Source organism: Lactuca sativa, chromosome 4, assembly GCF_002870075.4.
Source record: "Lactuca sativa cultivar Salinas chromosome 4, Lsat_Salinas_v11, whole genome shotgun sequence".
In the NCBI taxonomy this organism is placed as follows: Eukaryota; Viridiplantae; Streptophyta; class Magnoliopsida; order Asterales; family Asteraceae; genus Lactuca; species Lactuca sativa.
In genome coordinates this window covers 99,709,943-99,723,062 of record NC_056626.2, presented here as the reverse complement: position 1 = coordinate 99,723,062, position 13,120 = coordinate 99,709,943, and the positions used below count along the sequence as shown (strand labels likewise).

The 13,120-nt window shown below is 26.3% G+C and overlaps 1 protein-coding gene across 1 annotated transcript in view; it reads left to right on the top strand.

The window, feature by feature from the left end:
• Nucleotides 1–13,120, top strand: part of LOC111907864 (aspartic proteinase A1) — a 52,822-nt gene that overhangs the window by 27,923 nt on the left and 11,779 nt on the right. The window contains exons 3-4 of the mRNA XM_052770391.1: nucleotides 4,024–4,118; nucleotides 11,291–11,403. Coding sequence (XP_052626351.1) covers nucleotides 4,024–4,118; nucleotides 11,291–11,403 — 208 coding nt within the window. The remainder of the gene's footprint in view (nucleotides 1–4,023; nucleotides 4,119–11,290; nucleotides 11,404–13,120) is intronic.

Below are 13,120 nucleotides of genomic sequence, written 5' to 3'. Positions count from 1 at the left end.
AACCAAACAGTTCATCATGATATTTCTCGATTTCTGATTTATGATGATTAAATTAGACTACTAATTGAGCATATCAATTTAGTTCGGGCTTATCCAAGCACATGAATATCATCGTCAAATCAAGGAGAAGCCCACGATATAGCTTTTCCCGTTGAGGCGAAAAGGAACAAATAAACTTCGAATACACTGTTTTTGTCTACTCATCAAATCATGCATAGACTTACCATTTATGACCACCAATTAAGGATAAAGTTAGAGTAAGACTAATACATAACCAAATTGCATGCAAAGAACTCAATGTCTCTCCATTTTAATAATAAAATATATTATTATCTCAGCATTACTCGTGATTGAATCCATGAAGTAATATATCTGAGTGCGGGTTTCTCTAATACTTAAATCTCTATTAACCACTCATGAACATTAGTAGCAATCTTCAGGCTATGTGTAATCACTATAGACGATATATGAACACTTCACGATAACCATAATTCAACACTCATTCTCAATAGTATGAGCGATTATGGAGTTTGACTAAATTAACACTCGAGAATTGGAGCTCTAAACATGAAAAAACGAAACACAATAATAAATTAACTGTAAATGATATCATACTTGAATTTAAATAAATCTCCATTATATAATCGTTATAACAATTAAAAAATTTATTCATTGTTCTAAATGTTTCAAAATAATCAACTAACTGCTAAACTTTACATCGTCTCTCATGCCTATGCTCCTAGCATGCACACTATGTCTTTCATTGGTCATCCCTTTTGTGAATGGGTCAGTTGAATTTTTATCTAATGATACTCTCTTCACAACTAGATCTCCATCTTCAACTTTATCTCGAGTGTAATGGTATTTCCTCATTATATGACTTAACCTTATGTGATCCCTAGGCTCTTTAGCCAGAGCGCATGCACATTCTTTATCATAAAATATGTCTAATAGATCTTAATGACTCAGAACAACTCTAATGTTTCCTATGAATTTTCTAATCCAAGTAGCTTCCTTGGACGCTTCACTTCCAAAAATATATTAACATTCACATGTAGAGTCCGCCACATACTCCTGCTTCGGACTTTTCCATGTCGCCGCACCACCATTCAAAACGAAAACATATCCAGACTGTGACTTTGAATCATATCAATATGTTTGGAAACTTGCAATGTTATATCTCTTCACAAGAAGTTCTTGTTCACCACCATACACAAGCAACATGCCTTTGGTATTTCTCAAATACTTCAGAATGTTCTTGACAGTCGTACAATGACTTAGTCCCTAATTTTCCTGATATCGACTCGCCATGCTTAAAGCATATGATACATTAGGAAAAGTACATGACATATCATATACGATAAACACTTCGATCTATCCCTATAGATTCTTATACCAAGTATATATACCGCTCCCCCAAAGTACTTCATAGAAAAACACTTCTTGAGCTAAGCCTTTACAATTTGCAACTCAGGAACAATGTTTCATATGAGTAATATGTCATCAACATAGAACACTACGAAGAAAAATACACTCCCACTAGCTTTGACATACATGGAAGACTCATTTGGACTTCTCGAAAAACTATTATTATTTGACTTTCACATGGAAGCATAGATTCTAGCTTCACGATCCTTGTTTAAGTCCATAGATGGACCTCTCAAGCTTAAACACTCTATTCAATATTTGGCATGTTTAAACCCTTCAAGTTGTTTCATGTACATATCCTCTCAAAGTTTCCCATTAAGGAAAGCCATTGTCATACCTCATAGTCATAAAAGGCAGCTATGACAAGAAGTCTCCTAATAGACTTTACCTTAGCTATTGGTGAGAACGTTTCCTCGTAATCAATTCCCTAAGTATGTGTGAAACCTTTTTGCCACCAACCTAGATTTGAATGTGTGTACTTTTCCATAGGGGTCAGTTTTTTTCTTGAAGATCCATTGACAATCTACTGTCTTAAGAGCAGGTGTTGGATCAACCAAATTCCAAACTTGGTAATCTATCATGGACTGAATTTCATTGTCCATTTCCTCTTCCATTGGGCAATGTTAGGGTTTTTCATCGCTTCTTTATAGATAATTGGCTCATCCAGATTAACTAATGTTTTATCATTAATAAACATATTTCCTTCCGTGGTTCTATGGTAACCATAAAACTGGGGAGGATTGCTAACTCTATCGGATCTGCGAAGAGGTAATGATATTGCATTAGGCTCAACAGGTTTCTCAACCATTGGTTGAGATCTAGTGTTAACTATAGGTTCATTGTTGGTTGACTCTTGAATCTCTTCGAGGTCAATTTGACTATAACTGACTTCTTCAGATATAAGTTATCTCTCAAGGAACACTCTATTTCGACCTACAAACACCACGTTTTCATTGGGTCCGTAAAAAAATATTTTAATGGTGGCTAGTTAAATTAATTCCTTAGAAACACAATTATAGTGCTAAGAATTATTGAAATTAAAATTGACTTTTATGACGTATTTGGCATGAAGCATTTGAGAGCTTCTAACTCCTTTGTGTTTGACAAAACACTCCATTTTGAACAAAAAACTTTGTTTTGTACTATAGACTTTTAGCGTTTTGTTTAAACAAATCGCTCCAAATTTAAAAGTTATCTCACATACCATTTAACAAAACGATATCAGGTACCTCTGCTACCTCTCAATTTTGCCGAACACTCTTACCAATCATTTTTATTTTAAAAAGGTATTTACATATGACATTTCCAATTTCTCTAATTTTGTATTTATATTAAATTGTGTAATTTTTAGAATAGTTCTCCATTAAAATAAATCAACAGCTTACTAAAAAAATTATCAAACTTGTATATTTAACGATCACCCTCAAGTAAGTTGATTCTTTTGAATTCTTCTTTAACCTATGCAGCACCCAAATCCACGCATGCGACTTTAGCACACATTCTCAGGCATATTCTAAGAGCATCTCCAACCCACCCCCAAACTCTATTTCTTCCCCCATGTTTTCCCCATTCTTCTCCAACCCTACCCCATTTTCACCTCAATTTTTGGAGATATGTTCATATCTCCAAAAATAGAGGTGAAGTTTGGTTGTCAATTTTAGTCCCTCTCATTTTTATTTTATACATTTCTAGTTTATTTTATTTACTAATTATAATTTAAATGCAATATTTTAATATTTATAATATCATGTTATATACTAATTTATATTAATTAATCATAAATATAGAGTTTAATTAGTAGAGGAGTGTATTTGACAATATATATAAGTTATAAAAATGAAATATTCTAGAAATAAACTTTTTGGGATAAAAAATGGGGTAGAAAATGGAATAGAGTTGGAGATAAAACACTATTTACTCCATTTTTTACATCATTTATGGGGAAAAAAATGAAGATGAGTTGGAGATGGTCTAAATAGATCTTCATAAAAAAATATCTTGAATTATACTGTCAAACTTCTAAGTGGATAACTTAAAGCAAGATTTATCTTATAGTATAAAATTAAGAGTAAATTACTGAAATCGTCCCTATGGTTTGCCAAAATTGTATGTTTGGTCTCTAACATTTTTTTTGTACTCAGATCGTCCTTATGGTTTGATTTTGTTGCATTTTTCATCCCTATGGGTTGATCAAAATTGCACGTTTGGTCCCTACCTTTATGTATGTAAGGGACTAAAAACGCAACAAAATCAAACCACAGAGACGATCCGAGTGCAAAAAAAAATTAGGGACCAAACATGCAATTTTGACCAAACCATAGGGACGATTTCAGTAATTTAATCTAAAATTAATTTATTACGAATTAATATGAGCGTAAATAAAAATAAGATTGTCAAGTGATAACAAGCATTTTATATCGTCATATTTTCTTACATTTCAAACTACCATTTTCAGATTTCTCTCGTTTGAGTCCCATGTACTACAAAGATGAACTAGGATAATAAAAATTTGTTCATATTTTAGTTATCATGATTTAACTTACCATGTTTTTATCATCTTTGAGTTTCTTCAAATACTAATAGCGATTATTACAGGAAAACATGCTATTATTGAATATGGAGGTGAATCAATATCAGGGTATTTTAGTGAAGACAACATCAAAATCGGAAATATTGTTATCGAGGATCAGGTCAATATGACAACTTTTTCCTATATGAATTTTTGAATTTAGACTTGGCTTGGTTTAAATTATAAACTAAACGAATATTCGTGTATTGCACAAAATAAAATTATATAGTTAAATTTAGTAAAATAAATATTAAAAGTAATAATGTTATTAAAACTAACCATGAAACAATAGTTTCTTACACTAATTTATTATGTAAAATTGTACTACTTTTGAACTATGTTATAACATACATTAAAATCATATCATTTAATGGTTGCTGCTCCCAGCTAACGTATCAATAAAACTACATATAGTTATCGGTATATTATTACTTTTAAACTTATAATTAACTAATTTATAAACTACTTAATCGATATAATTTTTTGTAAGGTAACGCACTATAATTTATAAGGTTATATTATTTTTAATTACTGTTATTGTTAATGGTTATGATTTAAAAACCATTTATTTGAACAAAATTCAAATATTATAAAAAATTAGTTTTAGATATTTTTAATTAATTTGGCATGTCGATTTAGTTTTATATATAAAATATTTAATTGTTTTAAAGTATTTTAAAAAAGATAATCTTTGAGCACTTTTATGTTATTAGATATTTTGATTTATATTTTAGATTTAACATTATATTTAAATTAATATATTAAATATTTATCTTGATAATTCAAAAAAAAACTACCATTAATATGACAATATTTCACATTTAATAACACATGTAAATTTAATATATATATATATATATATATATATATATATATATATATATATATATATATATATATATATATATATATATATATATATATATATTAGAATGAAATATGAAGAGTTTGGAGGTTTCAAATGGATGTGGTGAAAATAAAAAATATTTCTTTTATAGTATACTAGGCGAATGCACGTGCGTTGCGCAGAAGCAACTATATAGCTGAAATTTTTACAAATTGTTGTTAAATTTGATATAAGAATTTGTATACTCAGGAGATATAATATATTGATTATTTTAAAGAGTAAATTACCCGAATGGTCACTATGGTTTGGGGTGATTTGCGTGCTTGGTCCCTAATTTATTTTTTTTAACTCGAAAAATCCTTACTATTTGTTTTTGTTACGCGCTTGGTCCCTACTGTTTGTTTTTTTACGCATTTGGTCTATGTCTTACCTAAAAAGACTATTATTTAAATAGGGAAAAATGGTGAAGTAGGTAATGTAAGGTGAGGAGTGAGGTTGGGGTGTGTTTATTTAAATAAATTAAAAAATAAAAGAAAAACTAGTCTTTTTAGGTAAGACAAGGACCAAGTGCGTAACAAAAACAAATAGTAGGGACCTTCCAAGTTAAAAAAATAAGTCAATGACCAAACACGCAAATTACTTTAAACTATGGACCATTCATGAAATTTACTCTATTTTAAATTATATCATAATATATAGATCTATTAAAACTACATAATCTCAATCGTTTGAATGACCTCTACCCGCGGATACTTATGAATAAAATTAAATATAATATATGGTTTAATGTTATTTATAGTTGTAGTTATTGTTAATTAATTTTTTTAAAATTTTTTGGTTAACGTTTTAATTTCTATCATTATAATTATTTAAAACATCAAACAATTTTTTTGATTTTAAAGGTAACAATATAATCATTTATATAGAGTTTTTTATAACTACTGTTATTATAAGTTATTTTAAGCTAATTATTCGAAAACTTTTAACGATTATAAAAATATCTTTAGGAAATATTTTAGTTAAATTGATATTACAATTTAGTTTTTGCATTTAGCACTACAATTTATCACTTTTAACTATTCACAAAATATTCTTTGGGTTTTTTAAGTGGAGCTGAAATTTATATTGAAGTTGACCCTGTAATGGTATGTTTAAATTAACAATTTAAGTATTTTGTCCAAACTGTTCAAAAGTTGTAGTTTTAAACTTATAATGGTCTACATACAATAACATAGTAAATCTAATAAATTAAGTATAATATGTTAAAAGTTAAAGACATAAATTTATAACTAGAACTAAAAATATTATTTAATATTGAAATTTAGTTTATTTAAGATTACACTTTAGATTTGATATTTATTTAACCTTATTAACCAACTTATAATCATTATTAGAAAGACACTACAATTTATCACTTTTAACTATTTACAAAACAGACAAAACTGCACAAATGGTCCCTGTAGTTAGCTTAAAATTGTCACTTTGGTCCAAAAAAGTTTGGACTAGCACCACAGGTCCAAAATTTTTATTTTATTGCGAGTTTGGTCCAGTTTCCTTTGAATTTTTTTATAATGACGATTTTACCCTCTGTATTTTATCTTTTCAATTTTTATTTTACTGTTACATTTTTTTAATTAAAGAAACAAACAAATAGAAACCAGACCCCACCCTTACTCCCTTTCCCACCCTCCTTCTCTCTCTCTCTCTCTCTCTCTCTCACACACACACACACACACGTAATATAACCACCAGAAATCTAAACATCACCTTCAAAAAAGATGAACGCCGTCACCGCCACCTCCACCGGAAAAGATGAACGTCGCCACCACCACCGGAAAAAATGGACGCCACCACCAAAACGCATCGATTTCCGTTAAAGAAAAACGAACTCTCAATTTTCTGGTGATCTGTAAACGCTCCTCCGCTTCAGATCTAGATCGGCATCGTTGTCTTCGGTTTTCAGAAAACGATCTAGAGTGTTGTTGTCGATCTGGAACGTCGCAACCACCATTCATCTTCTCCGGTCGTCATCAGATCTGTTCGAGAAAGAGATTGGCTATTCTTCAGTGGATGAATGTACTTTTCAAACTTCGTATTCAACCTCCAAATTCATCATGTTCTACTACTGGTGACCTGAAAACCCCTAATGAGAAATTGGTCTATGAGGAAGGACAGATTCGACAAAAAACTGAGATTAAGGGTGTTCTAGATTTGGGAATTGATGATGAAGATGGTTTTGTTTGAGTAAAACATGGTGGAATTCGAAGGTAAAGGAAGGTGGGTTTTTTTCCTCACTTCTAAAATTCATTTTTCTTAATTGGAGAATGGTGGTGATTTTTGGCGGTGACCCTAGGGTTTGATGTGGTTCCGGCGACCTCGAGCTTCACGACGGGTACCTTCTTTAGATCAAATTTCACTTCTTCATATCAGATTCCACTTCAAGAAATATGAGTTTCGTTTATTTCCACCAAAAATTCAAAAAATCATACTTTTAGTGAGAGAGCTTCAAAAAATATGAGAGAAAACAAAGAAGTAGATGGAACACAGGGAAATATATATGGGTTTTTTTGTTTATTTTTTAGTTGCAGGTCTATAAGGAAATTATGTGTGGTTTTTTTAGTTCTAGGTACACAAAGGAAGATGATGATGATGATGATGATGAGATAGAGAAAGAAGGGTAATTTGTTTTTCTTTTAAGCATATAAAAATATTTAAATAAATAAATAAAAATAAAAAATAAAAATAAGGGCAAAATGGTCATTATAAAAAAGTTCAAAAGAAATTTGATCAAACTCGCAACAAAATGAAAAGTTTGGACATTTGGTGCTAGTCCAAACTTTTTTGGACCAAAGTGGCAAATTTGAGCTAACCACATGGACCATTTGTGCAGTTTTAAAGTGGAACTGAAATTTATATTTAAGTTGACATTGTAATGTTATATTTAAATTAACAATTTAAGTATTTTATCCAAACTATTCAAAAATTATAGCTTTAAACTGATAATGGTTTATATACAATTACATTTTAAATCTAATAAATTAAGTATAATATGTTAAAAATTAAAGACATAACTTTATAAGTAGAATTAAAGATATTATTTTAAAATTGAAAACTAGTTTACTTATGATTAAACTTTAGGTTTCATATTTATTTAACCTTATTAACCAACTTATAATCATTATTAGAAAGACACTAGAATTTCTCACTTTTAAATATTTACAAAATATTTTTTGGGTTTTTTAAGTTAAACTAAAATTTATATTTAAGTTAAACATGTAATGTTATATTTAAATTAATAAATTAAATATTTTATACAAATTTTTTCAGAATTGTATCTTGAAAATGATAATTGTTTACATCCAACAATATATTAAAACTAATAAATTAAGTATAATATGTTAAAAAATTTTAAAAAAACATAACTTTATAAGTAGAAGTAAAGATATTATTTTAATATTGAAATTTAGTTTATATATGATTACACTTTATGTTTAATATTTATTTAACCTTATTATCCGACTTATAATTATTATTAGAAAGAAATTGGTAAGTCATGGGAGTTTCAAATGAATGTGGTGAAAGGAAAAATGTTTCATTTATAAGTATAGTAGGTGAATGCCCGCGCGTTGCGCAGAAACACATATATAGTTGAAATCTTTACAAATATATGTTTTTTTTAATATAACAATAACGTTGTTGTTAAATTTGATATAATAATTTGTATACTAAATTAATATAATATATTGATTATTTTGAATTATATGATAATATATATACATCTATTATAATTGTATAATCTTAACTGTTTGAATGACTTCTACTCACGAGTTACTTATAAATAAAATTAAATATAATATACAGTTTAATGTTATTTATAGTTGTTGTTATTGTTAAATATAGTTTTTAAACTTATTTGTTTAACATTTTCATTTCTATCATTATAATTATTTAAAACATCAAAATTTGTTTTTTTTTTTATTTTAAAGGTAACAATATAATCATTTATATAGAGTTACATTTAACTATTGTTATTGTAAGTTATTTTAAGCTACTTGTTTGAAAACTTTTAACCATTATACAAATATGTTTATGAAGTATTTTAGTTGAATTGAGATTATAATTCAGTTTTTGCATTTAACACTACAATTTATCATTTTTAACTATTCACAAAATATTCATTGAGTGTTTAAGTGGAACTGAAATTTATATTTAAGTTGATATTGTAATGTTATATTTAAATTAACAATTTAAGTATTTTGTCCAAACTGTTTAAAAGTTATAGCTTTAAATTGATACTGATTTAGATACAACAACATCTGAATCTAATAAGTTAAGTATAATTTGTTAACAATTAAATACATAACTTTATATGTAGATGTAAAGATAGTATTTTAATATTGAAATTTAGTTTATTTATGATTACATTTTAGGTTTGATATTTATTTAACCTTATTAACCAACTTATAATCATTATTAGAAAGACACTACAATTTATCATTTTTAACTATTTACAAAATATTATTTGGGCTATTTAAGTTAAACTAAAATTTATATTTAATTTGATCCTCTAATGTTAGATTTAAATTTATAATTTAAGTGTTTTATACAAATTGTTCAAAAGTTATAACTTTAAAATGATAATGGTTTACACCCAACAATATAATGAAACTAATAAATTAAGTATAATATGTTAAAAGTTAAAAAACATAGTTTTATAAGTAGAAGTAAAGATATTCTTTTCATATTGAAATTTAGTTTGTATATGATTACACTTTATGTTTGATATTTATTTAATCTTATTAACCAAATTATAACCATTATTAGGAAGAAATTGAAAAGTCATGAGAGTTTCAAATGAATGTTGTGAAAGGAAAAATGCATGAGAGTTTTAAATAAATGTAGTGAAAGGAAAAATGCTAGCTTTAGAAGATATATTAGGCAAAAGCTCGTGCGTTGTGCAGAAACATCTATATAGTTAAAATATTTACAAATATATGATTTTTTTAAATATAAAAATAACTTTGTTGTTAAATTTGATATAATAATTCGTATACTAAATTGATATAATATATTGATTAGTTTGAATTTTATGATAATATATATATATATATATATATATATATATATATATATATATATATATATATATATATATATATATATATATATATCTATTATAATTGTATAATCTCAAACGTTTGAATGACTTCTACCCGCGAGTTACTCGTGAATAAAATTAAATATAATATATGGTTCAATGTTAGTTATAGTTTTTGTTATTGTTAATTAATTTTTTAAAATTTATTTTCTTAACGTTTAATTTCTATCATTATAGTTATTTAAAACATCAGACATTGTTTTTTTTTTTTTTTTTTTTTTTTTTTTTTTTTTTTTAAAGTTAACAATATAATCATTTATATAGAATTATTTTTAACTATTGTTATTATAAGTTATTTTAAGCTACATATTTGAAAACTTTTAACGATTATACAAATATCTTTAAGAAATATTTTTGTTAAATTGATATTATAATTTAGTTTTTGCATTTAGCACTACAATTTATCACTTTTAGCTATTCACAAAATATTCACTAGGTTTTTTAGTGGAACTGAAATTTATATTTAAGTTGACACTATAATGTTATATTTAAATTAACAGTTTGAGTATTTTTGTCAAAACTGTTCAAAAGTCTTAGTTTTAAATTGATAATGGTTTACATACAACAACATATTAAATCTAATAAATTAAATATATTATGTTAAAAGTTAAAGACATAACTTTATAAGTAGAAGTAAATATATTATTTTAATATTGAAATTTAGTTTATTTATGATTACACTTTAGGTTTAATATTTATTTAACCATATTATCCAAATTATAATCATTATTAGAAAGACACTACAATTTATCACTTTTAACTATTTAAAAAATATTATTTGGGTTGTTTAAGTTAAACTAAAACTTATAAGTTGGTCCTGTAATGTTATATTTAAATTTATAATTTAAATATTTTATACAAATTGTTCAAAAGTTGTAGCTTTAAAATGATAATGGTTTACATCCGACAATATATTCAAACTAATAAATTAAGTATAATATGTGATAAGTTAAAAAAAACATAACTTTATAAGTAGAAGTAAATATATTCTTTTAATATTGAAATTTAGTTTATATATGATTACACTTTAGGTTTGATATTTATTTAATCTTATTAACCAACTTATAATCATTGTTAGAAAGAAATTGAAAAGTCATGGGAGTTTCAAATGAATGTGATAGAAGGAAAAGTACATTAGAGTTTCAAATGAGTGTGATATAGTATAATGATATGATATAGATATTGATATTGATATATAGATATATAGATAGATATGTATAAACTATAGATTATAGATTATAAATATAGATATACATTTGACAATATTTTAAATTTATGTTCAAACTAGGAGTTCATTGAGGTAACAAGGGAGCCAGGATTTACATTTTTAGGAGGAAAATTTGATGGTATCCTTGGGCTTGGATTCAAAGAGAACTCAATTGATAATTCTATCCCAGTATGGTAAGTTATATTACTAGTATTTGATATATATATATATATATATATATATATATATATATATATATATATATATATATATATATATATATATATATATATATATATATATATATAAAATCTTGATCAAATAAAAAAGAAATTTTTGGTATGAAGGTAAGAACTTTTTTATGTGCAAATTTTTTAACAAATCATTAGATTAATAAATAAATACATGATTCACAAAAAAAATCCCAAAAAGAAACACATTCATGAATCATTTTTTAGGAATTCAAACAAAAATTTACTTTTTAGACAATTTTAGTGAATAATATAAAACTCATCGTAAAAATAAATCATCGAGATGTTTTCTCAAGAATTTTTTTGTGAATCATGTTATTTTTGTATTAATGTAAGTTTTTTTTTTTTCACTAGAAATATGCAAATTATAAATTTCTTGCTTTCCTAACAAAAATTTCCTTCTTACCGGATATATATATATATATATATATATATATATATATATATATATATATATGTGTGTGTGTGTGTGTGTGTGTGTGTATACACACACACGCACACACACATACTAAGTGTGAGGCCTATGTATTATATATGTTAATTAAAAATATTAATACGAATGTGTAAATACTAAGCATTATTTAAAGTAAAATTTGTAAATAAATATAATCAAAATGATTAATAAGTAAGTAGCTCAATCTTTACTAATAAAAAATATTATTGACATATTTTAAATCGATGCAAAAAACACTAAGAGTTTTTAGAAAGGATAGAGGAGTAGATGTTAATTTCTTATTCCATAGTCAATGAATGTGTGTTATGAGTTGAAAATTGGAAACTATTAGGCTAGTGGGAGTAGGCTCGGCAACCTACTTAGTAACCTCGACAAACACCGGGTCGAGGACTCGGCATGCTGAGCTCAGCTTCTACAACTTGGTGGAAAATTGCTGATGACAGAGAGTATGGGGTTTAGGTATTATTTAGGGTTAGGATCACTTGTTCTTTACAGGAATCAAGTTTCCAGGTTAAACCGGTGATATCAACCATTCGAGTCATTGTGTATGCTTCTGAAGGAAAAAGACAACTAAATTTACAACTTTGGCACATTCAGTCCCTTCAGTTTCGTGTAGATCATACCCTAAAAATGAAATATCTCTTCAAAACTGACTTCAGGAAATTACACAATACCCTCCATGAACTTATAAAACCTATTTATATTAAATAAATCTACTTTTTTATTATTTTTATTATTTTTATTATTTTTATTATTATTATTATTAATTGAACCCCTGTACATCTATATAATAAATTTTGTTTTGTTATTTCATTTGTTAAACCTAAAAAACTTGGTATCTGATTATTTTTTATATTAATCAATATAAAAAGAATTAGCATGGCAAGTGTGGCAACCCACACCATATAAATAGAAAAAATTTGAAGCGGTGTGATAAATCCTAGATAGCGCCTACGTGGATGGAGGCAAACTTGACACCACTCCCTCCAGTCTTAGTAATTTTTTTTAAGATTAGGATTTTTAATAAGGAAAGAAGAAATATGTCCATTACAATTAATATCACATTTATTACATTTAATATCTTACACACACATACATACATACATACGTACATACATACATACATACATACATACATACATACATACATACAGACATATAATATATATATATATATATATATATATATATATATATATATATATA